This window comes from Aotus nancymaae, unplaced genomic scaffold (genome assembly GCF_030222135.1).
Source record: "Aotus nancymaae isolate 86718 unplaced genomic scaffold, 86718_ANA_hifiasm-v0.15.2.pri h1tg000022l_1, whole genome shotgun sequence".
NCBI lineage: Eukaryota > Metazoa > Chordata > Mammalia > Primates > Aotidae > Aotus > Aotus nancymaae.
In genome coordinates, this window is record NW_026988435.1 from 43,873,560 (window position 1) to 43,900,915 (window position 27,356).

General features: G+C 47.6%; 1 protein-coding gene across 1 annotated transcript in view; it reads left to right on the top strand.

The window, feature by feature from the left end:
- The first annotated feature begins 8,344 nt into the window (after positions 1-8,344).
- BACE2 (beta-secretase 2) overlaps positions 8,345-27,356 on the top strand; it is a 106,072-nt gene continuing 87,060 nt past the window's right edge. The window contains exon 1 of the mRNA XM_012445126.3: positions 8,345-8,656. Coding sequence (XP_012300549.3) covers positions 8,345-8,656 — 312 coding nt within the window. The remainder of the gene's footprint in view (positions 8,657-27,356) is intronic.

Consider the following 27,356-nt stretch of genomic DNA (forward strand, 5'->3'; position numbering starts at 1 on the left):
AAGTTGTCGTGGTGCATTGGGAAGGGTGGAATAGCGCAGTCACAGAGTGGGAAAAAGAAGGCATTCAGCAAGCCCAAGAAGCAAGAAGGAAGGCAGACAGTCGATACAGGCACCCCAAAAGTCACAGATACACATAGCCACAGGGTTCACAGGCTTAAAACCCTAGACGGGCCAGGCACAGTGGCTCACGCCTGTAATCCCAGCACTTTGGGAGGCCAAGGTGGGCGGGTCACCTGAGGTCGGGAGTTCGAGACCAGCATGACCAACATGGAGAAACCCCGTCTCTACTAAAAATACAAAATTAGCTGGGCTTGGTGGTGCATGCCTGGAATCCCAGGTACTTGGGAGGCTGAGGCAGGAGAATCACTTGAACCTGAGATGTGGAAGTCTCATCATTGCACTCCAGCCTGGGCAACAAGAGTGAAACTCCGTCTCAAAGGAAAAGATCCTAGACGACACTCTCAGGAAAGGAACAGTAGTGTCTGCTGAGTGACTGCTATGTACCAAGTGTTGCCCAGTTCCACCACCTCTAACCATACTAAGATATATACATGCCTTGACCGAAAGAACCTTCTTTTCATGTACTACTAAAAAAGCATGCTACCATTAAACCATGATACTTTATTATTATTTAGGATTTTTGTTCTGTATGTATGAAGAAGGCTGGGCCCTATTTAGACATTGTTATATAAACATTAAATATAGGTGAAATCAATTGTTAAATTATTCCTAACACTTTCCACACTCAGGTTAACTCTTCTGAATCACTTTTGGACTTGGAGTCATCAATATCCATGTTTTTCCATGCAATATAATCTTCTGTGCCATTAAGATGTCAGATGATAGAGAATTTCCTAAGAGTGGTGTATGAGTTTTCTATACACTGCACTCACAAATTATCACAACCTTCGTGGCTTAAAACAAAGCAAACAGCGGGTGTGGTGGCTCACACCTATAACCTCAGAACTTTGGGAGGCCAAGGTGGGCGGATCATAAGGTCAGAATTTGAGACCAGCCTGACCAACATGGTGAAACCCAGTCTCTACTAAAAATTAGCCAGGCGTGGTGGTCCATGTCTGTAATCCCAGCTACTCAGGAGGCTGAGACACAAGAATCGCTTGAACCCGGGAGGTGGAGGCTGCAGTGAGCTGAGGTAGCGTGACTGTACTCCAGCCTGGGTGACAGAGCGAGACTCCATCTCAACAACAACAAACAACAACAACAACAACAAAGCAAACCTTGTCTTCCACTTCTCCAGGTCAGAGGTCTGCCACAGGCCTCACTGGGCTGTCAAGGGGTCACAGGACTGCTTTGGTTTCTGGCGTCTGCTTCTTTGTTGTTACTAGTTTCTCAAGCAGGCTGCATTCCTTGGCTCATGGCCCCTACCCCGGCTACAAAGCCGGCAATGTTGCATCTCTCTGATCCACCAGCCTTCCACAGTCATGGCACCCTCTGAGCACAGCTGGGAAGGTCTTCTGGTTTTAAGGATACACTTGGTTAGCTTTGGCTAGCATCTGGATTAACGAAAACAACTTCCCCATCTCAAGAACCTTCTTTGAATCACATCTTCAAAGTTCTTTTTACCATGTAAGGTACCTTATTTCTTAGCTCTGGGGATTAGGACACAGACATCCTTGGGGGACACTGTCCTCCTCACCACACGCAGTTTTCTACAGTTTCCAGAACACCCCCAGCCCCTGATACCTTCCTGCAAGTGTTTATGCTGGGGCTCTCTTGACATCTTCAGAAGCTGTCAACAGAAAGGTTTTAGACCCCTTCTCAATTGATCCTTAGTCATTTGGTCACTAAAATGTCAGGAGAGGTGGTTTCCCATCATGGCACCAGGAATTGCTACAATATTCCTACCCTTACCACGCCATGGCAATGGCACGGAGAATAGAAGACGCTACAGTGGCATCTGTGTCCTGGCTTTGGAGTGGTTAAACTAGGAACAAGCAGAATTGAGAGACTGTAGAATAGAATTTCATCCTCACAGGAAGCCTACTACAGTGAGTCAACTAAGCGGTACTGACACACAACTTCAGGTGGGGCCATTCACATTGAATCTACGAGAACATGCCTTGGAGGTGGCAATAGAAATGGAAATAAGGAAACCAAAGCTCAGGGGGCAGAAAATTGTCTGGAACTTGCCAATGGTCTAAGCAGAATCGGAAGTTGACCCCAGATCTTGGGGCTCTGAGCCTCTGTGCCTTCGACGGAGTATCTCCACACTCATTAAAACAGGAGGGCTGATGGTAAACAGACATTTGGAAACCTCTGTGATTTTAGCCATCTGCCTCTCTAGGTAGAGCCTTTCCTAGCTGGGACCTTGCTGATGTAATATCATAGTAATGGGCCTTATTTATCCAACTGATATGCTCCTGAAAGCATGCACGGCTTTCTGTAAATGGGACTCCATTTTAAATACATGAGGAAAGATTGTTCTTTAAAGGAAGTGCGAGGTGAATCCCTACTTCCTTCTGTTCCCAAATGTATCTAATTAGTCATTTGAAGAAGGCAACATGGGTTAGGGGAAAAAAACCTTAGGCTTCTGGAGCGGATTGGGTTCAAATCTGGGTTCATCATTTCCTCACTGTGATTTCAGACAGAGTCATCAACTCTGTGCCTCCACAGCCTCCTCTGTGATGCCGGCGCATAGCGCCTACCTGGGAGTGTTAGAGAATAAGAGTCTCAGGACATGGTGGGAGCTCAGTGTTCCTGTCCCTCAATTTCCTTTTACAAGTTAAATTATCATCCCTACCATCCCTGCCTCCCACTGCCTGAGGAGCAAAATGAGGCAGGATTTGTGATATTGCTCTGAAAATTGAACAGCACCAGCACCATGCAAACAGGAGAGATTATTATGCAGATGGCTGTATGTCGAGTGCTCCCGTCACATGAGAGTCCTATGATGCTTCTTCCCTGTGCTGTGAAGGTTTTATCTCCTAAGCACTAAATGCTAAATTCCCCCTCCCACGCCCATCGCCACTGTCCTCACGGATCCTTGCAGCAGCTTCCCAATCGGTCTCCCTGTCTCCAGCCTCACCACCCCCAACTCTCCTCCACCTAGAAGCTAGAGTGGTGTTCCCAAAAAAGGAAACGTATTTACAGTCAGTCTGTCTCCTGCCAAATTGTAATTTCTGATGGAAGGGGCTTTCTGGGTGTTATTTGCCCATGTGAGCCTGCCTCGAGCGTGGAGCCTGGCACAGGGATGGTTCAGCATATGTCTGTTTAGTACCTGGTTATGGATGCAGCCTGCAGGGTTCCACTGGCCTATTGCAGTTTCTGTGTCTTGGCTGTGCAGGTGACATTCTGGAGCACTCTCCAGCTGGGGCAGACCATAAGCCCCAGAAAGGTCACCTCAAAGGGGTGCCCCTGGCTAATGATGAAGAGCACAGGCTCCGAAACCAGACCTGAGGTTCTCAATACCATCCCCAGCTCTCACCAACCACCATCGATTCTGTGCCTCAGTTCCTCATCTGTAAAATGAGCGTAATAATGTCTGCTGATAGGGTCATTATTTGTATCAAATAGCTGAGAATACTGCCTGAAATGTTCCTTGCCAACCCACATTATTTTGAAACCAGTCTCATTTCATCCATAAATATGGCAGCATATGTCTCCCCTAGATAAGGGCTCTCTCACACACAATACCACTATCATACCTAAAATATTAACAATAATTCCATAATATCATCCAACTAGTATTCAAATTTCTCTAAATGCCTCATAAACAACTTTGTCATTTTGTTCAAATCAGGACTCAAACAAGGTCCACCTATTGCAATAGACTGATGGGGTGCTGGGATTCTTTTGATCTATATAGCAAGGGTTGGCAGATTTTCACTGAAAAGGGCTAGATAGCAAGTATTTTAGTCTTTGTGGGCCATTCAGTCTTTGTTGCTATGTCTTAAACAAATGGGTATGGCTGTGTTTCAATAAAACTTTATTTATAAAAGCAGGCAGTTGGCCAGATTTGGCCCCAAGGAGGCAGATTACTAACGTGTGATGTACAAGCTTGTTCAGATTCAGGTTTTTTTTTTTTCCTCTTTATAACATGTCATAGGTTGGTAGCATTGTGGATTTCCATCAGGAAGATTAGAATGTCAGGGTGTTTCTCTTTCCCTCGCTCTCTAATATTTCATCAGCCACATACATTTAGTGTCTAGATCCATTAATTCATTAAGGAAAGCAGAATGGCAACATTCTAATTCTACTGTCCCTTCTTCATTTATTAGCTGCAATACTTTTACAAAGAGAAACTCTCCTTCATCAACTATTTGCTTATACTGAGGTATAGTTTATACAAGAAAGTCAAGATAATAAATGCTTGATTCCTTTCCTTTTTTTTCCAGCTTTTAAAAATAATGAGTTGGGCTTCTAAGCATTCTTCAAAGATAATCAATGTAGTTTTTAAAAGAACATTATGAGCAAATAGATTTCAACATAATTGAAGTATTCTGAGGCATTGTAGTTTCTGCCTTTAATGATGTTTAAATTGTCTCAGTTTTGCCCCAGCTTATGACAGGACCTCAGAAGTCTTTGATAACATCCTTGCTTTCTGGTGCGATGAGATATTCTGGGGTTATCTTATTCAGTTTATGAAATCATCCTTCTCCAGAAAGCCCTGGTTCTCTCTGGAGGGAAGTGATATTTAGTAACCCTAATTTGTTACTAAGGATACTCACTGTTTCCAGAACTTTTCAGTAGCTATATCAAAGGATCATTTTTTTTTTTAAAGGCCTCAGAAATATATACTGAAAGTTCTGAATCAGTTCAGGACCACAGCTGGGGCCTGTACGGGAAAGGTAAGTATGTGGGAGGTAAGAACCCCAATGATCAAAGCTGTTTGGGTTCCTTGGCCCAGCCTGATCAAACTTCTGGATGACATCAAAGAGGTCTGCCTGACCTAAGGATCATTGTTCTTTAAAAGAAAAACACGTTCACTAATCTCGTGGGCAGCCTCGGGGCTGGGATATAAAGTTAATGAATGACAAGTGACTCCCTTCCACCAAAAGGACTATGTGCAAACACACATGCAAGGAGGAAGCAAAGGACCACGACAAAGGAAAACAAGTAAAACAAACGCCTTATGATTCATCTAACATAGGCTCGGTTACAATTGCAGGTATAAAAGGAACTCAGAGCTTAGCAGTGAGAGACACAAACCAGTGGAACACGGATGGTGACTCTTTCTGGCTGAGCGCCACAGGTTCCTACCAGGAATCCTCCATTAGCCCTTTGGGCTGGAGGATGAGATCCTTCTTCACCCTCCACTGTCCAGGGACATGCTTAATGGTCGTATTTGTTCTTCCCAAGGAGAGAGGGCCCATCTAATTGCAGGGCTTTTGTTTTCCTGGGTGGAGTCAGGAAGCCTGTGGCTGAAAACGAAGGTGCTGAGGGAGGATGTAAGGAGAAGGGAAGGAGACGGAGGCTCTGGTGCAGTTAGGAAGAGCAGGGCAGTATCCCATGTCCTCTGATGTTGGGGATGAGGTCAGGGAGGATATATCTCACCTTCTCCTTTCTCTCCCCTGCATCGCTCACTCATACGATGGGAAGGGATTCTCAGGGTAGTGCTTTAAGGTGGATTCAGGTTGATATGATTTAAAAATCAATGCTGTTCCATGAGAGGGCTGCCACTTACTGTTTCAGTTCAAACACCTGTAAAGTAAAATTACCATCTCCCAAATCTACCCAGCACTACAGTGCTGAATAGGGATCGTGCTCTAAAACCATTCGTGGAAACAGAGACAACCAAGGAGACAGTCACCCAATGCTGTCCCTTCAGCTTGCACTATTCTCTGACAAGACACGTCTGCCATCCGTTGACGCCCCGTGCTCCTCCATCCCTGGATCTTATGCATCATTTCCCCTCCAAAACCCAAACCGTCCCTTTTTTTTTTTTTTTTTTTTTTGAGACGGAGTTTCGCTCTTGCTACCCAGGCTGGAGTGCAATGGCGCCATCTCGGCTCACCGCAACCTCTGCCTCCTGGGTTCAGGCAATTCTCCCGCCTCAGCCTCCCGAGTAGCTGGGGTTACAGGCACGCGCCACCGTGCCCAGCTAATTTTTTGTATTTTCAGTAGAGACGGGGTTTCACCATGTTGACCAGGATGGTCTCGATCTCTTGACCTTGTAATCCACCTGCCTCGGCCTCCCAAAGTGCTGGGATTACAGGCTTGAGCCACCGCGCCCGGCCAAACCGTCCCTCTTAAAATGAAAAGCTCAGGAATATTCGCCCTAGACTGAGACAGAAATTTCAAGTGCAAACCTTAATTAGACTTGATTTTTAAAAAATTTCCCCTGTGGCTTTTAATTATTAGAGAGAGCAAATGTCTCTAGTACTGAACTTATATGTCCCATAGCCTCTTTATCAATGGCCCTAATACATTTCACGTGCTTTTCAGAAAGACTATATTCTTCCCAGAGCTGTCTGAATGTCTTTTTGAACCCCTCAAGACTGGACACCAAGGAGTATAAATAATCATTTAAAAAAAAAAAAATCACACTTCCTCTACAACCTTGAATCTGAAACGTGAATATATGAATACAATGGCTGTGGAATAACTATGCAAATTTATGGAGAATATCAATTTAAGTTATACCATGGGATCCTGCTATGTCTTTCTTCATGGAGCTGAGGATTTGTTAAAGTTGAGATACAGTTTGGGGGATGTGTGATTTATAGTTAAAGTCATCTGAAAATCAATACAGTTGAACATCTCTGACATAAGGGTCCCTTGCAGAGCTAGATGTGATTCTAAAATTGGGAACACAGGAATAAAAATCAAATCTTGAGTAGAAGGAGCTGAAAATTGCAGTGAGTTGGGGAAGCTTGGCTGCTAACTCCCCACTGTTTGAAGATGGGCTTGTTTGTTTTTAAAACAGCCAACATAATTCAGCTGGAGGAGGTAGAAAGATTTTTCTATTCCTTGTTTCTGTAGAAATCGATGGACTTTAGCTTGTATAATTGTCCCCCCTGCCTTTAGTATCTAAAATAAAATAACCCTCGTTGCTTGCATTACTGAACGCTTTTCTGCGTCTTAGTGTCTGTGGCTAAGCGAGTATTAATTAGATAGCCCGCGGAGAACTGGCCGGGGAAGGGAGGGGAGGTGGGGGAGAGGAGCAGGGATGGCAGCAGAGTGGACTCGCGGCCCTGATTTGGGATCCTGACAGCAACTTCCTAGGTGGCCTGAGGGCCCCGGTGCGAAGGGAGAGGGCAGGTCCCAGCAGCATCTGGCCTGCATTACGGACAGGGGTGCTGCGGAGGGGACGAAGGGGGCAGGGGTAGGGTAGAGGTGGTTCGGGGGAATCCCGGGTTCGAAGCCAGCTGCGGGCAACAGAGGGGGTAAGGGGGGCCACCGAGGCTGGGGTCAGCCGCCAGTAGCAGCCACGCCCCCCACCTCCCCCAGGATTTTTAGGGAATATTCTCCAAAGCTCTCGCATCCTCCCCCTGCCTCCTTCCACCCGCCACCCTCCCTGCCCCCACTCAGACCTCTTTAAACCCACCCAGGGGCCGCCGCGGGATGAAGCCGGGGAACGGGCAGGACCTGGGGCGGGGGCTGGTGGGGCAACGCACGGGAAACGCCTCGAAAGCAGCCGGACCCGCGGCTGAAGTGAGGCGGAGGCGCTTGGCGAGGGGAGGCTCCGACTCGGAAACGCGCGCGAGGCTCGCAGCTCCTTCCCAATCTGGCGCTCTCCTCGTTGACCCCCAAGTCAGCCCCGGCAGCCCCCGCCGCCGCGGCGGGGCGAGGAGACCCCCGGGGACAACCACGCGCGCGGGGCCAGGGCGCTACTTGAGGCCCTCGCTGCCCCTTTAAGGGTTCTCGAAACTTTCCCCCCTGGTATCAGATGAGCCTCGTCACATCCGTTGGCCGCGGCCGCCGGGGCGCGTTCCGAGGAAATTCGGGACTCGAGTTTCCCGGGGAAGAGGCGCGGCCGCAGCTCGGCGAGGGTGCTCAGGGCGGGCGCAGGTGGACCCCGGCGGCCCCCGCGCCCAGCTGTGACCTTGGCCGCGGGGGAGGGGCCGGGCCGCTGCGGGGCAGCCGCGGCCGCCAGAGGGGGCAGCGGAGAAGAACTTGCCCAACTTGGCTGCGCGGGCTGGGGCGGCTCCGCGCCTTCGCGCCCGCCTCCCCGGCCTCCGCCTTCTCCTCGCCCGCGAGCCTCCTCCCCTGGGCCCTCCTCCCGTCCTCCCCGCCGCCGCCGCCGCCGCCGCCGCCGCCGCCCGTCCCAGTGTGCGCCCATCCCTGCCCGCAGTCCTGCGCACCGGTCGAGTCGCTGAGCCGCGGCCGCCGGACGGGACGGGACGGGCTGGGCCGGGCGCGCCCCCCGGGCCCCGCCGTGGGCATGGGCGCGCTGGCCCGGGCGCTGCTGCTGCCTCTGCTGGCCCAGTGGCTCCTGCGCGCCGCCCCGGAACTGGCCCCCGCGCCCTTCACGCTGCCCCTCCGGGTGGCCACGGCCACGAACCGCGCTGCTGCGCCCACCTCGGGACCCGGGACCCCCGCCGAGGGCCGCGCGGACGGCCTGGCGCTCGCCCTGGAGCCCGCCCTGGAGTCCGCCGCGGGCTCCGCCAACTTCTTGGCCATGGTGGACAACCTGCAGGGGGACTCCGGCCGCGGCTACTACCTGGAGATGCTGATCGGGACCCCCCCGCAGAAGGTAAGCCCCACGCCCTGGAGGCTGCCGCGGGCTTTTCGAGCTCGTTGGGGGGAGGGGGCCGTACGGAGAAGCCTCCACGCGGCTTAGCATCGCCCCAAAGCAGCAGCTGTCCCCGCAGAGAAGAGCTGGGAACGCAGAGGGGCTCGGGTGGGCGGGGGAGCGGGGGCGCTCGCTCTTGGGTCGTGGAGGACCGCGGCCCCCGCCCGGGGCGCACGGAGGGGTGTGCGCGAGTGTTTCAGAACTTGTGAGCTCCCCCTCCGCGGGGCTGGGCGGGAGAGGAGACCTGGAACTTGCCGCCTCCAGTAACGTGATTTCCTTCTTGCGGGCGACACCTACTTCCAGCGGGAGACGGAGCGGTGGGCCTCGGGCGACGGGCTGTTCAGGGGAAAATCACCTCGTCTTCAGACTCTCCCTCCCCCCGCCCACCCCCCTATGCTGTCTCATTGCTAAAGAGGCTCGTGGCGGGCTTCCAAAGGCGCAGTACCCTTTAGAAGGGATTTATGCATGAGCTCAGCTAAAAGCAACCCGGTTCTGAAGTGGCTTGCTTGCTGCTCGTGCGAGGAGCAGCGTTCCCCCTGCGCCAACGTTCCCTTCTCCGAGTTGGTTTGGCAGCTGCGTCCTCGCTCATCCCGCGGCCCTGCCCCTCTGCACGGAGCGATGCATCTACACGCGGCTGTGCAGAAAGTGTGAAATGCAGTCCAGCTACCGGGAAAAAATACGAGCTAAGTGAGGTGTCCAGGGACCAAGTGGTATCCTGATTACAAAACAAAAATAAAAAACCAAGCAGCTTTTTCTCTTACTCTGATGTTCATTTACTAACACTTTTTGTAGCAAGAAACAAATGTTCCCAAGCACAGTAATCTTAAATTAAAAAAAAAAAAAATTCCAATTGATCTGCTCCCCTTCCTACTTTCAAACTATCTAATGCAAGTGGGATTTGAAGTCATTTGCTCAATTGAATGCACTGTTTGAAGATACTTTATTTTTATTTTTAACATTGTCATTTGGGTTTTAATTTAGCTATGATTCTCCCATAAATAGAACATACTCATGACTTTTTGTATAATTCTCATTAAATTATTCAAGACTTTAAGAGGAGAGACATGCCACGCTAATTCTTTTTAAAAAGGAAACTGCCGAATAAGTTCTGTAGTTGTTTAATTAGTTTGCGGGGGAAACCCCTTCAAAAGTGTATTCTGCTCAAACTTTGATTCTAGTTGCCTTTCATCTAAGTCATGGGAAGCCACGTGAATGATCTTTCCCATCTCCGGGAGTGGATGGTTAGAGGGAGGGAATGGGAATCCCGTCAGCTGAGGGAGCTTAACTCGGCCTTAAGATGTGGTCTTGGTGCAGCCACCACGTGGGAACATGCGCCTGGTGCTGAGAACCTTGTAGATATCACAGGCTATTGAGGAAGAACTTCTTCGGTGACCTACAGAGAATCTTTTGGAACAGGCCTTGCATGACTCCCCATTTGAGATGTATGCTTTGATGTGAGGGAATTGTCTCTACTAGAACTAAATTTGGGTAGTCCGAGGGCTGTGCTAAGCCCGGAAACCCTCTCTCCAGAGGAAAGGGGAAAGGAAGAAGCCTGGAGAAGGACTAAAAAATACCTTGGGCAATCAAAAAAAAAAGAAAGAAAAAGCTTTTATAAATAATAGCTTGCCTTTGTTAATTAATTCGATGACCTTTACTTTAAAATGAGGTTTAATTAATTTAGTTAATAGAAATGTTACTGAGTACCTAGGCTCCTGTCTTTACCATAACCAAGGCAGCAGTTCATTCAAGATTACTTCTCAAGCATTAGCATGTTTCCAGGGAGGGCTGCTTTCACAGAGAAGGGTTTAATTTTTACATGTGATGGGGAATGAAATATCCCATACCTCCTTCCTGGCTTGATTTAGCAATAAGCCGCTTTATAGCAAAATCTTTCCAAATGCCTACTGTAAACTCAGGCTTTACTGACTACTGCATTAAGATTCACTGTCTGCCTGTGTTGCTCTGAAATGTCTCTGACCACCAGCAGGGTGTCGTCAGCCAGCTAGAGGGGGCAGCAGTGAGGTGACTTCTGAACCTGGAGTGAGCTTTCCTGCTCTATTAATGGCCAGGAGTCATGCATTTATTCTCTGCTGATTCTCCGAAGCCTAAAATAAAAATTGCTTAGGTGGAGAGAAAAAATGGAATTGTAAATTCAAGCAATAAATAACCAAGAATTTTTCAAGAATTAAGTAATAGTCATACACAATGTCTGAAAGCTCAGTGACAAGCCCTGTGCTGTGTGCTTTAGGGGTGCTTTCCCCAGGAATCTCCACCACCCACCACCCCTCAGGGTTCTTATATGCATTTGGGGATGGGAAAACTGAAGCTTGGAGGGACTGAGTGACTTTCCAGGGCAAGAGAAAGGGAGGGCCAAAAATGAAACCCAAGGAGCTGAACTTCAGAAGCCAAATTCTGAACCACCAGGCAGATGATGACTTCCTTCCCTTCATACCTCCTGATCTCTCTGGTATTGGCTCAAACTACCCTTTCTAGCCAGAGAACCCTGAACTTATACCCCAAAGTGTTAGGAACTTTATGACTGCAACTGGATCCTCCCGTACTCCCTGCTGTTCCCCCATCTCCTCCTTCCTTGGGCACTACTGAATGAGCGACAGAATGAAGAGCTGGATCCAGGTGTGCATGGGAGACACCTCGAGAGGAGAGGGTCAACAGCAACCACAGCTCTCCAGCTCCCCGTCTCCTGTGGGAAAGTCAACTGCTGGAAGTATGCTTTTGTTCCCTGAACGCTTTAATCAGGAACTGGAGGTCCATTGTTTGCCCAGTGACTCTGTGAGGAGTCACGGGCATGTGCCCAGAAGCCTGTGTGAGAGCTGCAGGACCCGTGTGCTGGCGGGCAGGGCCACGTTGGCATGGAGATGACTGCCAGGTTTGTGGCTGATCCCATTATATGGGCTCTTTCGAACAGTAGAACTTTTGAACAATTCTTTCAACCAGCATCTGCTTGAATGTGCAATTTGGTCTTATTAATAATAATAACAGTGTTCTAAAGTGATTATAATTACAGCAATTTCCATTATTAAAAAAAGAGACTTTCATGCTAACACAATGACTCCAACTGAAGATAGGAAAAGGTGTGCAGCCGTATACCTTGTAGGAGCTTCAAAAAAGCTTTTGGTTTTTTTTTTTTTTTTTTCTGGAAAGATTTTTTGTCATCTACACTAAGATGGGTAAAGCAGACTGCAAAACTATTCTCATACCTGAGCACTTGAATGTAAAGGACCACCTAATTATTTTGGCAAATCCTATTTTAATCATAGTGCATTCGCTCGATTCTCAGCCTCTTAGTATGAAATTATTTGGAAAACCTGGATTGAAAATACGGACTGAGCATATGCAAATAAGAGTTTGTTCTTCGGGAGAAGCCATCTAGGCTCCCCAAATTAAGCTGACTGTAGGTGAGGCTGAAAACAAGGAGGCAGTCCCAGCAAGAAGAAATCTGATGGAACCACTTGAAATGGTAAACCGTTTAAGACAATGAAATAAAACAATTACTGAGGTTGAAAGAACAAGAAAGTCAAAGCCAGTTTGCCACCAGCTCCTTTGAGTGAGAAGTGGCAGCTCCTGGGCTTTAGAGAAAGAATTCATCAAAGGTTGTATTACAGAGGACTAGGAAAGGTGAGCCAAGAAATCAGCTTGAAACAACAACGAGGGACAGGAGTCTAAGAAATGGTTTATAAGATTAAGAACTGACCTTTGTAATCCCAGCACTTTGGGAGGCCGAGGCGGGTGGATCACGAGGTCAAGAGATCGAGACCATCCTGGTCAACATGGTGAAACCCCGTCTCTACTAATACAAAAAATTAGCTGGGCACGGTGGCGCGTGCCTGTAATCCCAGCTACTCAGGAGGCTGAGGCAAGAGAATTGCCTGAACCCAGGAGGCGGAGGTTGCGGTGAGCCGAGATCGCGCCATTGCACTCCAGCCTGGGTATCAAGAGCGAAACTCCGTCTCAAAAAAAAAAAAAAAAAAAAAAAAAAAGAAAAAAAAGAACTGACCTTGATTTGCTGATTGAGTGTTGGGCACTCAAAGGGCATGTGAAACCCTTTGCGTGGCTCACCTCATTTTATCCTTGCAATGTCCTGGAAAATGTGCACAGTATGACTTAATTTCCAGATGGGTAACCGAGGCTCAGAGGGCCACAATGGTGAAGGCAGGGTGGGGCAGGGCTGTCAATCTGGGTCTGCCCAGCTCAAAGTCTTTGCACTTCACTGCAGTTCCTCCTTAGGTGCAATGTTTTAGTTACAGTAACTTTTTAAGAAGAACCACCTTCTTGCTTCTGGAGATGACGTGGTTTGGTGGAAGCATCCTGGCCTGATTACAGGTCCGAAACACTGTAGTGTCACACCTGAGACCATGGGCAAGTGAGGAACCTCCCTCGGCTTCGCTTTCCTCAGCTGTGGATAATCTAAGTTCTGCATTAGTGTCCTGGTCTTGCAACAATAGAAACTTGTTCCCACAATTCTACAGGCTAGAGTTGGAAAATCAAGGTATCATCAGAAACACCGTCCCTCCAGAGGCTCTTAGAGAGGATACTTCCTTCCCTTCTCTTAGTGTCTGCTGTCATTCCTTGGCCCTTGGCTGCATCACTCCAGTCTCCCCACTCTGTGTAAGTGTCTGTGGCCCAATTCCTCTCTTCTTATAAGATGCCAGTCATTAGATTAGGGCCTGACCTCCTCTAACCTGACCTCATCTTTACTTGATCACGTCTGCATAGACCCATTTTCTGAATAAGGTCAAGTTCACATATACCAGAGTGAAGTCTTCAACATATCTTTTTTGGGGAACATGATTTAATCCACAACAGGTTCATTCTAGGTTTTTCATTCCATGGATTTTTTTCTTTGATTCCACCTCACCTTTTAATTGTTAATAATTTCAATTTGGGATTCAAATGTAACTTTTATTACAGGTAATAAACAATGATGATTTTAGTGTTGTATTAATATGAAGCCTGTGGTAAGACAGTGCCCTGGGGCCTGGGTGAGAGAAGGGAGAAGGGAGGTTTTCTGCTTCTCTGTACTTCTGTATTGTTTTCCTAATAGAGAGTAATTGCTTAAAAATTTGAAATGTCAGGCTGGGTGTGGTGGCTCATGCCTGTAATCCCAGCACTTTGGGAGGCTGAATCAGGAGGATCACCTGAGGTCATGAGTTTGAGACCAGCCTGGCCAACATGGTGAAACCCCATCTCTACTGAAAATACAAAAATTAGCCAGGCATAGTGGCTCACGCTTGTAGATCCAACTACTAGCGAGGCTGAGGCAGGAGAATCGCTTGAACCTGGGAGGCAGAGGTTGCAGTGAGCCGAGATCACACCACTACACTTCAGCTTGGATGACAGAGCAAGACTCTGTCTTAAAACAAAAGGGCCGGGCGCGGTGGCTCAAGCCTGTAATCCCAGCACTTTGGGAGGCTGAGGCGGGTGGATCACGAGGTCAAGAGATTGAGACCATCCTGGTCAACATGGTGAAACCCCGTCTCTACTAAAAATACGAAAAATTAGCTGGGCATAGTGGTGCGTGCCTGTAATCCCAGCTACTCAGGAGGCTGAGGCAGGAGAATTGCCTGAACCCAGGAGGCGGAGGTTGCAGTGAGCCGAGATCGTGCCATTGCACTCCAGCCTGGGTAACAAGAGCGAAACTCCGTCTCAAAATAAATAAATAAATAAATAAAACAAAACAAAAAAACTGTCCCATGTCATGTTGCACTAATTCTAGAGTTGCTGAAGTTAGTGTATAACATGAGAGAAATCCAATGTGTGCAAGATTAGATCAATGATATTTAAATACTTATGAGTAATAAATACTTATGTTGGAACAACATGGACATAGCTTGAGTATTTCATGTTTTAAAGACATTATAAGGCAACCCCCTTATCAATCAGGATACATTTAATATGAAATAGGGGCCTTCCCCCATACTTCCCACCATGCTCATCCCTGATCTCCTTGTATATCTCCTTACTGTAGGTAGGTTGGCTTAGCCTCTAGCTGCCCATCCCTCCTTTTTCCTCCTGGAATGATCCCAAAAGGAAAAGGTTGGCTGTTGTGATGAGTGGCTGTTCTTTTGTGATGGTGGTACCCAGCTGCATTGCTCCCAAGAGTAGAGGGGGAGAAATTTAAAGGGGTTGTTTCTCTCCTTCTCTGTGGTATCTGACAGCATGCCTTGGGATTTATTTAATAGCTCATTCATAGACTAGAGCAAGTCAAGCCTTTGGCCGCTGGATTCAGGGTCTGCCTATGCTGGGGCAGAGGTGGAGGATTAGAGGCTGCTGATTCTTGCCCCCACCCACACACTGGGTACAGCAGGAATGGGGTGGTAGTCCTGCCTGCTGGTGAGTGAGGCCCCTCTCTAGGTGACCTGAGGCTCCTGTGACTGACTGTGGGCCTTTGCTTGTCCCTGGGTCCCTTGCTGTGTGTCATGGATCCCTCCCTCAGGTCACCCTGCTTGCCCAGCCGTTGGCAAGACACTGGGGCTCATTGTATGTTATGGTAACAGATACTACCTGGACAGAGCGCACCTGTGAGGCTGGTGGGTGGCCTGGCACCCCTTCTGTAACTTCCCTGGGTGTAAACACGTTGATGGTGGAACCCGAGGAAGAGAGTATCACCTCTTCCATGCAACTTGCCTGGCCTGGCTCCCTTTCATCCTTTCTTGGCCTAGATGGACTATTTAGATATTCGCCTGTTGCTACTCAATTAAAAAAAAAAGGTCATTTTTTTTGCTCTTAGAATTGTCAGAAGAAAGAATACTCTGGGAGTGCTGACATTAACCACAGCAAGGAAATAAAATGAGTGGGTTTGTGTTGTGCTAATCCTTGCTGTCCAGCACAGGTCCTGGGTGGGATGTTTTCAGATTTCTGTTATATGGCAGTCATATACCTGCACCTAGAAATACACGACCTCAGCACTGCCATTGTAGGAAGACAAAGGGGCTGTCTGAAGAGTAACGTGGCGATGCCCTGGGCAGCTCCATCATTCCAGGGAACCATAAAGGGAAGTGAGAATGCGCATTCCATCCGTTTCACACCAGGCCGAAAGTGGCAGGGAGAGAATTTACACCTGGCCTGCTAAGGGCAGCCTCGTGCTCCCACTGCAGAGTGCCAGCTTCTCCAAAGCCAGTGCTTGGGAAATGGCCTTGTTGGCAGCAGGCAGGAGACTGGTGCAGTGTGCCAGCTGTGCAGCCCCCACCAGCAGCCAAATAAAACAACCTCTAAAGCAGCCCCTCAGGATTTCATGCCATGGGGGTGGCGAGGGGTAGGGGGAGGTGGAAGCATTAAATCAGAAAGTTTTCCAGGTACCAGCAATGTCAGGGTTAATATGGCCTGACTTGCTTTTCAGATGAACACCCGTAGCTGGCAGGAAAGCGGCTTCTTGGTGGAGGTGGACGTGGATTCCAGAAGCCTTGGAGAGGCATCCAGAGCCCTTCCCACTATATCTAGCTGCCTCCTGGGGAAATTCCTAGGCTTTTTTCACATCAGAAAAGCCACTGGCAAGCAGACAGAACCGTGTGGCTTGTGTACTGATTGGGGACCTAGGTGCTTTGGGAACTAGTCCCAGACCTGCTGCTTGCCAAATTTGAATATTGGAGAGAAGTCATTTGAGCTGTCTGAGCCTCAGTTTCCTCATCTGTGAATCAGGGAATTTGATCAAGTGACCTGAGATTCCTTCTAGAAGCTCTAACAGTCAATGATATCATCTATTTCATTTGAGAGAATCTCCATAGCTCTATTTTTTTTTTTTTTTTTGTCCCCAGACCAATCTGCTTCAGCTTTGTGCAGGTGTATCACCTAGGGTTCTGTTAAAATGCAGAATCAGATTCAGTGACCGGGAGCAGAGCTGAGGGTGTCTGCCACCAGCTCACAGGTCACACTTGAAGTCAATGCTTCTTTCCCCAAACCAGCTGCTTAGGGAAAGACCAGGAATGCCTTGCAGAACTGCTTAGAAATACAGATTCCCATATGCATTCCAGACTTACTGGGTGAGACTGTCTGCACTAGGACCTGAGAATCTGCATTTTATTATATCCCTTGAGTCCCCCTTAAGCAGGCAGGCTGGCCCCAGCCACTGGACTCTATTTGAAGGCCACTGCAGAGGCTAGATTATCCTGTGCTCAGTGGTTTCCTGTGCAGAAAGGCTATGTTCTTTCATCTTCCTAAATGCCGTTCCTAGGTTAAGTGTTTCCTTCTCTTTGCCCATCTAGAAAATCTCCACCTCAAGCAGATTGTGTTCCAAAACCTCCTTTGTGTTGGGCAAATGGAAAACAGACAGTTTTCTTTGGGGATCTCGTTCTGAGGCGGTGCTGTTCAAAACCTTGGTGCTGAAGGTGTGTTTTTGAGATGTCCAGTCTATCATAGGGCAGCAAGGTGTAAACATCAAGAAAAAAATGAATTACTAGAAAGACAAAGTGAAAAAAGACATACAAAATACAAATGTCATTCTTTTTATTCTTAGTTTGGACAGAGATCCCATTCCTCTACCCGGGTCCCACAACTTCGCAACTTCCTGTAAGGATCAGTGGTTCCCTTGTTGCCCAAGTAACTGCAAATCCTACCCTACAAAGTGTGCTTGCTCCAAGTGCAAACTAGAAGTTGTTACAAATGGTTCCAGTAACAAATTTGCTTGGCAGCCTCCTCCCTTGAATGAGACAGTGGTTATTTTTGCTAAGGCAGAAAGGGAATGTGGTACTATTGGGCTGTGTTTTGCTCTCTGGAGTACTCCTGCTTGGGGAAAATTGAGGCTTGTTCCAGAATGCAGAAATCTCTGTTAAATTCAGCAGTCTTGGACTGGAGGACATCTGATGGCATCCTGAGTGTGTCACAACTCATGTCTCTAAAGGCACTTAGATAGGACACCATCAAGACGTTGAGGATCAGCAGAAGGAAGGGAGGAAGGGGAGAGGATCTAACCTATTAACATAGGTATTCAGAAGGTCTGTGTTCTAAAATAAGGCAGCCCTTCCCTCACATCACATTTATTCCTAATTTCAACGGGACTCTGAGCCTTGCCCCACAGTGTCACAGCCTATGGCAGGTTAGAAACTGGAGTAGGGTGGGAGGGGATGTTATTCCACCAGTAACACCCTTGGGACGTGGCACAAAGGTGTTCCCCTTCCTACATCTCTATCACCTTCCCAAGAAAGGGTAAAGATAAAACAGAGTGCATTTATAGTACTGAGAGAGTTAAGTGAGGTGAGGTATATTAGAAACTTAGCCTTGCACAGCATCAGCCGTGTGTGGTAAGTGTTCCATAAATCTTAGTTTAGAAAAAGTGGCAAATTCCAGGCTGCTAGTGAACAAAGGAGGGAAGACAGACAAAACGGAACAACAGCAACAAAAAACCCAAGAACTAGATGCCTGACAATCTGGGTCTGCATCTTGAAGGAATGTGAATCCTGTCCTCTCATTGCAAAGCCAGCCTTCTGTGGCCCCACGACTCTGCCTCCCAGCCCTTGTAAGAGGGGGTGTGAATAGAGCTTTACCCCAGGGTGGCAAACAGGTTCTCAACCCGAGGTGACTGTGTCCCCTCAGGGAACATGTGGCATCCTCTGGAGACATTTTGAGTTCTCACAACTTAGATGGTGCTCCTGGCATCCTGTGGGTGGAGACTGGAATTGTTGTTGAGCATCCATGTGGCACAGGACAGCCCCCACAACAAAGAACGATCTGGTCCAAAATGACAACCGTGCCAAGAGTGGGAAATCCTGGTTACTCCACACAGCAGATTGGCTGGCCTGGGAGTCGCTGCCCAGAGGGGCAAAGGGAGCATGTGCAGTGGAAACAGCTGCCCTGAGCACCTGGGCACGCCGATACCTGCTGATTCCCCCATACATAAGGTCCTGTCTTGTTCCTGATGCCACGTGGATCTTCTTGCCAGATGCATTAAAGTGTGAGGAGTTAAACATCACTTATAACTGGAGTGACTGGGGATTAAAGAGGAGAAAAATTGTGAACTGGACTCAAAGGATGAGCATGTTTTTCTTTCTTCAGCACATTGACCGGGTGTGGTGGCTCCATGCCTATAATCCCAGCACTTTGGTAGGCCAAGGCAGGAGGATTGCTTGAGGATAGTTTAAGATCAGCCTAGTCAACATAGTAAGTCCCCATCAATAAAAATAAATTTTTTTAAAAAAGTATCCAGGCTTGGTGGTGCATGCCTGTAGTCCCAGCTACTCAGGAGGCCGAGGCAGGAGGATCACTTGAGCTCAGGAGGTCAAGGCTGCAGTGAATTATGATTGTGCCACTGCACTCCAGCCTGTGCAACAGAGCAAGAGCCTGCCTCAGAGCGTATTCATTAAGCACCTACTGCATGTCAGGGCCTTGGTCTAAGCCCCGGTACACAACAGTCAACTAGAAAAGATAGTCCTTGCTTTTACAGAACTTCTGTTCTTGTGAGGAAGACAGATTGCTAAAGAAGTAAACAGACTTTTAGATGAGTACTGTGAGACAGTGTGACGTGGGAATGGGCATGGGTGAAAGAATCCTGCTTTATAAAGGCGGCTGGGGAAGACCTCTCTGAGGAGGTGCAGTTTGAGCCGAGATTGGCAGGAGGAGAAGGACTGAGCGTTGAGAAGTTGAAAACGTGTCCCAGGCCGCAGCCAGGGAAGTGAAGACGTGAGGGCGTCCAGGCTGAGTGCACGTGTGTGGTGGGGAAGTGTCTGCGGTGCTCCAGAAGCAGCTCCTCTTTCATCTAGTTTGAAATTGCTCTCTGAGGTTAGATTTTAGTAGAACAAAGGCCTTACACAGAATGTGAAAACATTACGCTACCCTGCTTACAGGCAGTTAAAAAGGAGACTCAAGCTGACAGTGCCTGGTGTGGGGTGGGGTGGAGAAGGCCACAGAGACTATTGTGTGTGTTAGTCAACAGTGTCCTGGGCTGGTTTCTCCAGAAATGGCCCTGACACATGGAGGTAAGTGTGGCTAGTTTACTGGGACATGATCCCAGTGATGCAGGACAGGCAACCCCTAAGATCGGGGCATAGCCCAGGAGAGTTCTTAGGCTTCGCCCAAGAAAGAACTCAAAGGTGAGCTGGTGGTGTTAGGCAGCAGCTTTTATTGAAGCCGCCATGCACAGCTGCAGCAGGGGTGCTGCTGCCTGCAAAGCAGGGCTACCCCATAGGCTGTGCGCCCAGAGTAGCAGCTCAGAGGCAGTTCTGCTGTCTTATTTGTACCCACTTTTAATTATATGCAAATTAAGGGGCAGTTTATGCAGACATGTCCAGGATGAGGGTGGTAACTTCCGGGTTGTCGAGTTGTTGCCATGGAAAGGGGTGGCGACTTCTGGGTGTTGCCAGGGCATGCTGAACTGACTTGGCACAGGTGGGCATGTCTTATGGAAACCTGCATCCACCCTGGACCTGTCTTAGCTAGTGCCCAGTTTGGTCTGAGTGTCTGAGTCCCACTCGCAGAGTTGAGTCCCACCTCCTACCTCATTCCCCGCTCAGAGATTAAATACTCCTCCTTAATCTTAAGGGGGCTGCAGAAGGGCGGAGATCCGTTTTCCATAACTACTTCCTGCTGAGTTTATGGGCGTAGGCCCTGCCTAGCACTGGAGGAGTAAAAAATCTCTGGATACCTGATCTAAGGGGCCCAGAGGCAGGACGCTTTTATTCTCCGTGTCAGCGGGATGAGCTGGAAACCTTGTGCCAGCATTGTCTCTGGAACTGTGGTAATCTAGAAGACACAAACTTTTCTAAGAGGTTAAACAAGGACCAAAAATTAGTAACAACAAGACAGCTGTCGAAAGTCCTAAACGAGGTGAAAAACAGGTGAGATAGTGACCAGATATAGTTGGGGTCAGCGCCCTGGTTATGTCTATGTAAGTCGGTAGCTTGCTCAGAGATGTTTTGGATGTTAACCTCAACCTGTCCAGAGTTAATATACATGCAGCAGGTTTTATTAATAACTGCACAGACTCCAACTTGCTCAGGTAGTAAATAATCAAACGCTAGCCTGTTATCGGCAGCTGCATTTGCCAGAGTCTAGGGACTCCTGAATTCTCTTTAATGCCTGACCTCTGTTGGTGGCTGAGGATTCTAGGATTTGAGCCAAGTTCTTTAGGATTAACTCATGGTAGGCAAAGCCACCCCAGGGTGCTGCCAGCCCTATTGCCTCCCTGATTCCTGCCAGAATTAATTTTATTGCTCACTTCCTCCTGGTATTCTTGAGTCTTAGGAGTTATAGATTGTGACCCCTGGAGGGGCAAGAGTGGCCAACATACATTCATGTCAGTTCCAAGTTTTTGATACACAAGGGAAAGCTACTTCTTAAAGAACAGGTGACTCCCTAGGGAGTTGGGAGTGGTTATAGGGTGTGACTTCTTCCCAGTCATGGTCACAGACAAAAAGGAGCCCAGCTGGAGCACCCACAGGAGCCATGTGGGGTGTGATGTTTATACTTTGTTGCCAGGTTGAGTCTATAGAGATATTTTCCACTGGTTCTAATGGTGGTGGTTGAACAGTCTTTATTTTCTAGAAGAGGGTAGTACTCCAACCTTCGCAGACCAGGCAGTTGTTTCTCCTTTGTATATTCCAATCCAGGAGAGGGTGCCATATACATGGTCTTTTCACTTACAAATGGAATCTCATTCACCTCACTGTGGTCTTGGAAACTTGGCAACTAGAGTTGGATCAGAGCATCACAGGGAAACTTCCACTTTTGTGTCATTAATGCGAGCGTGGACGCAAAAGATAGAGTTATTTAGTGCACTGGAGATAGAGATACCCAACTTCTCAGATTCAGATAATAGTGGTCAGGGCAGGGGGATGGCAGGGTTCAGGTGGAATCCACTAAGTGGGGGAGATTTCCACTTCACAAGTAGGGGTTTGGGTATTTTGGGATTGCTATGGTTAATTAGGAGGTCTGGGGACATGTCGTGAGATTTTCCAGATAGATCAGAAGATGAAACTCTCTATCTTGGGGGTGTTGACGACAAATCTAGCAACCATAAAGATCATTCTATGCTGCTATAATTTTTGAAATATTTACTCTAGAATTTTGTTCCCCCTACCCCCAACATGCACACTGGCTTAGGTTAATTAGAAGAACAAACAGAATTAACAGTGGCATCATGGTATCTGGTTGGGTCTTAGAGCAGCCTCTACACCCACCAAGCCCAAAGGAGATGTTTCCCAGGAGGAGGTGGCTGGTTAAAGCCATAGAAAAGAAGCACTACAGTCAGGAAGAAGAGCAAGATTAATGCTCCTATTCCCATCTGCAGCATTACATTACGTCTTCTGGCTGAGTGTCGATTATTTTAAATAGATAGCAGAGGTCTTCCAAAGCTTTAATGATACAGATTGTGGTTGTAGTGTCCTTCTTTTGTACCTGTAACTCATAAGAAACAGGTTTAATCCTGGATCTGCGTACCCAAGTAGGTGTTCCGTGAACTTTAACGGCAGTGGGGGTACTTAACAATACCCAATAAGGGCCCTTCTATTTTGGTCATAATCGATTCTTGGAAGAATCCTTGTCTTTAAGGTTTTAGCAAGACTAAGTCTCCTGGTTGAACAGGGGAGCCATTTTTTCCTTTGTGGAAAAGGACAGTATTTTGTTTTTATATTGGAGGGACTTTTGAATCTGTCCTAAATCCTAAAGGGGAGGGGGAAGGTTCGTATAGGTAATTACTACAAGCCAAGACCACAGCAGCTCAACACATAGAGTCCATAGTTTGACAACCCCATTTCCTGGCTTCTGTTCTTGGCTCCCATACTGCCCAAAAGGAGTTCAAGGGCCAGCGAGTGCCCACCTACCTCCACCTCATCCACACTGTGTGGATGACTTACACAGACCATCGACAAGATGGTTGAATTTCCTGACATGTTCTATACTACCTCTTTCTTAAATAACAAGTTATTTTACTTTAGGACAGAAATTTACTATATAAGATTTCTCCACATATAGAATTACTTTTTCTATCCTTTCCTTGCGAACAAACAATACATTTTCCATTCATAATGTTCTTTACATCTCTCTTTTCTACTCACTGGTTCGCTTGTGTTTTTAACCTCCCATTTAATAACTTCTGGATTAGACAAAATTTCTCAAAGGATACATTTCTTTAGCACATTTTATGTAAACCTAGGAAGGAAGAAGTCCTGAACTTCACACTAGACATTGGCATTCTATAGATGCGAACCATTCTACCATTTTATGATTTTAAACCACACATTAAGCACATCCCATTCACATGAATTTAATTATTTCACTTTTAACTGCGTTATCTAGATCACCAAGAACCAAGATACCATACAGAGTTAGTCACATTTAAAGCCATTTTAACCATTTTAAAGCCTATGAACATCAGTGACTTACCTAGATAAAAATCCTAAAGTTATATTTTAGGAGACACAAGATTCTCTTCAAACTAATATGCTTTGACTAGTCTTATTTGTTGAATTTATGAGTGCTGTTTTATCTATAAGCCAATTTGATAGCATGCTGGACACAACACACATCACAATACATGTACCTATACCCAGAAACATATTAAATAAAATAACCTATACAAGACAACTGGATTCAAGCTATTTACAGAACTGGAACCCATCTACCTGGCCAAATTTTGTTTGCCCCAATAGATATGGGAAGCAGGAAGAGTCAGGGCAGGGAATCCCATCAACTAAAAAGGGAAGGGGGCAAAGTGCATTGCTCAAAAGAAGATTCTGGAGTCCCTAAGCCACCAGACAGCATGCCCAGAAGTGGAAATACCGAAGGCAGCTGCTTACCTGCCAGTGTGGAAAGCTGTCCTCTGGATCAAGGATCCAAGACTCCCAGTAAACTTGCTTGAGCAAAGCAGCTCCCTGGGGCTAGTAGGGGAAGTAGCTCTAGTATTGATGGAAGCTTTTTTTTGTTGTCTCTCACCAGAGCAGCTGGGACATTCTCATTGCCGGTGGCCCTTTTGCTTATAGTAGGCACAGTGATTCTGGTCCAGGGGTCAGCAAGTCAGGGGCTCTTGTCTGGGCATCCCAGATGCCCATTTTACAACATTTTCTCAAGATGAGCAACCCCGAGGGGGAAGGGGGCTTAAAGTTAACAATTGTACTTTTTGGCTATTTCTTTTTCCCCCCTCTTTTGCCTGTCCTTGTTGTTGTAAACTTTAAAGGCTATGTGTAAGTGTTGGCTCATAGGACTTCAAGGTCCCATTGCTGCTTTTTGTAGATTCCTCCTAGTGTCAGGGGAGGATTGAATGATAAAATGCGTACCCAGGAGAGCTTGCCCTTCTGGGCTGTCTGGGTCTGCATTAGTGTATTTCCTGAGTTCCTCAACTAAATGACCCTGAAACAGAGCAGGATTTTTATCTTTTCCCTGAGTTATTTCTTTAACCTTGTCGTAATTAACTGGCTTACCCACACACTTTGTCCTCCACTTTTTTTTTTTTTCCCACAGCCTAGCAAGCCGATGACAGTATTTGTAAGTCACGACAATTTAAAGAACGTGGTCAATGTAACAAACTCTTGTATAAGCTTTTCTGGATTATCTGAAAACTGGCCAATGTTTTCCTTTTATAAGGTCCAATTAGACATAGAAAATGGCATGTGTATTGTTTGAGTGTTCCCTGATTTCCATCAGCTACTTCCCATGATGGACACAGGTTTGACTTTAGGGGCTGATATGGGACCTCACTCCTGTGGTACTGGTTGGGCTCACTTTCTTGAGCAGTAGAGGGTGTAGACGAGGGCTAGTTGGATAAGGGGGAAAGGTGCCTGATGACATTGGGGTGGAATCTTTCACTAGAGAGTTGGTGAGAACGCCCACTCAGGACTGGTGACTGACGAGACTCTGGGGAGGCTGTAAATGTTTGATGGCGGGCAGAGAGTTGGGGATCCCTCATGCATGGCTTTCTGGTGCCTGGAAGTAATGTGAGCCAGTAAAGAGCCATGAAAGTCTGTACATAAGGGATCTCTTCCCATTTTCCTTCCTTTTTACAAAACAAGCCTAATCGTAAAATATCATTATAATATATAGAACCATGTTTAGGCCAGATATATTGGTTGTCTAACTTGTATTTAACCCAAATGGTGTTGCAATACAAAATGAGTTTCTTTTTCTTTAAGCCAAATTTAAATTTGCTCCAATAGCTTAAAAGACACCCTAGTGGCGAGTCCTTTGGGATGCTCACTCTTGTCCCCATGCCTAGTAAGGAACTCCACAGAGGGCTTTAGTTAGCTTAAGTTGAGCGAAAACCTAGTTACTTTTCCCTCTTAAATTCCCATGTTCTTTAAAGGTGTAAATATGGACAGCAAGGTGTTATAAAAGTGGATTATGAGCTACAAATAGGCAGTCAAATGTGGAGCCTAAATTCCATAGAGATTGAGAGTTGGGTGGAGAGGGGGCTGAAGAAATGGATGAAGGCAAAGGGGTAAACAGCGTTGCCCAAGGGGAGACCTCAGAGGCCCTGACTTGCTGGAGAACCTCCCCAGTAGTGGAGAAACTGAAAAAAATACCAGGGTGGCCACTTGTCTACCACTGTAGGTGGCTGACTGCCAGGCCAGAAGCCTGGGAACTCCCAATTTCTTTGACCAAGAGTGGCTTAAGCAAGGGAGTTAGAAGGCAGGACATAGGAAGGAGCTTGCAATTGGCTATTAGGAAAATAATACTTCTAACTTTAGCACAGAAAAAGGCAAGACCAATATTCGCCTGGGGTAAGGGGTATAACCCACAATCCTGGAGGAAATGTCGATGCCAAAAACCCCAGAGCATCTGGAAGGTGGCCTATAATACCAATGCTGAGAACCCCAAATCCCACGTTTCAGCACACAGGGGTACCCTCACCAAAGCAGCAGTGCACAGCAGCGCCAAAAACAATGGGGCACCCAGGGGGACGGCCAACCCAGTGAACCCAAGACCAGGTTACAGAACATAGAATATGTGACTCTCGTGTCCCGGAGTCAACACAACAGGGGACCTCTCACAGCCGAATGTCCTGCCTTAAACAGTTGCCCAAATATAGTTAACAGAAAGTCAAAAGCAAGCATAAGACTGCAAACAAGACGTAGGTATTAGAATTGAAAATAAAACCAATAATGAAGCAATCAAATGGAGTCAGAGAAGGAAGAACCAGGTGAAGGGGTAACAAGGATGTCCTTCAAGGCACCCAAACTAAGTGGGGAACTGACCACTTAGCCTAAGGCTTTATTTCCTAGCTTACCTGATATTATTTGGAGACATTACAAAGGTGACACTCACCCATCCACAGAAGACAAAATAGCACCAACCAGTCTTCCACATGGGACCCAGGTGCAGGTCTCTCCAGGTTCCCCCGCTTGGGGGTGCTCAGCTTCTGTGTAGGAGGCTGGCACAGGGACCAGTAAACCACCAGCCTGCTGGTTGGAGGAGTGGGTCCCACACGAGGCAGCTGTACTATGGACACTCGGCTGTCCACTCAGTTCCAGCACCTGCCAGGGAAAGATGATGGCTCTGAAAAGAGGCTCTGGTTAGGGTTATAGCTCGGTAGTGTTAGCAGCTCTTTATCGTTACCGCCTCAGTGTTACAGCTCTTACATCCTCAGTCACAGGCTGCCTCACTGTCTCTTGCCATCTCGCCAACTGCTGTCTCTTGTCGTCTCTCGTCAATTGCTGTCTCTGCCTCCGCTGTCTCGCCTGTCTGCGGACGGCCACCGTCTCCACTGTCCTCGTCCCTTTGTTGGCTGCCAGATGATGCAGAACAGGCAAGCCCCAAAATTGGGTTTTAGCCTGGGAAGGTTCTTGGATTTGCCCAGGAAAGAATTCAAGGGTGAGCTGGTGGTGTTAGGCAGCAGCTTTGATGGAGTAGTCATGCACAGCAGAGGCAGAGGTGCTGCTCCTTGCAGAGCAGGGCTGCTCCGTAGGCTGTGTGCCCAGAGTAGCAGCTCAGAGGCTGTTCTGCAGTCATATTTATACCTACCTTCAACTATATACAAATTAAGGGGCGGTTTCTGCAGATATTTCTAGGATGAGGGTGGTAACTTTAGGGCCATTGGGTCATTGCCATGGAAAGGGGTGGTAACTTCTGGGTGTTGCTATGGAAACGGTAAACTGCCATGGCGTGCTGGTGGGTGTGTCCTATGGAAACTGCACCCGCCCTGACCTGTTTTAGCTAGGGCTCAGTTTGCTTCTGTGTCTAAGCCCTGCCTCTGAAATCAAGTCCCACCTTCTGCCTCACCAGGAGTAGGAGTGACAGGTAAGAGCGTGTGCCGTGGAGGAGGTTATAAGTGTGGGCCACTGAGGCCCACTCCCTCCTAGGGATCTCTGAGAGGTGACGTCAGATAGACTCAGCTGTCCTGACTACGGGGCAAGGCAGCTGGGCCTTATCACCCGCTCCTGCCAACCACGGGTAGAGGGCAGCTCCCAGGGGGTTCACTTTTCAGCATTTGTGGCTCAATAGCTGGCCAGAGAAACCATCTGCAGAGAGTCATAGGTGCTTGCATTTATAATTTTTTTTTTTTTTTTTTTTTGAGACAGAGTCTCACTCTGTTGCCAGGCGCCAGGCTGGAGTGCAGTGACGCGATCTTGGCTCACTGCAACCTTCACCTCCTGGGTTCAAGCAATTCTCCTGCCTCAGCCTCCCGAATAGCTGGGACTACAGGCACACGCCACCACTCTCAGCTAATTTTTGTATTTTAGTAGAGACGGGGTTTCACTATGTCGGCCAGGATGGTCTTAATCTC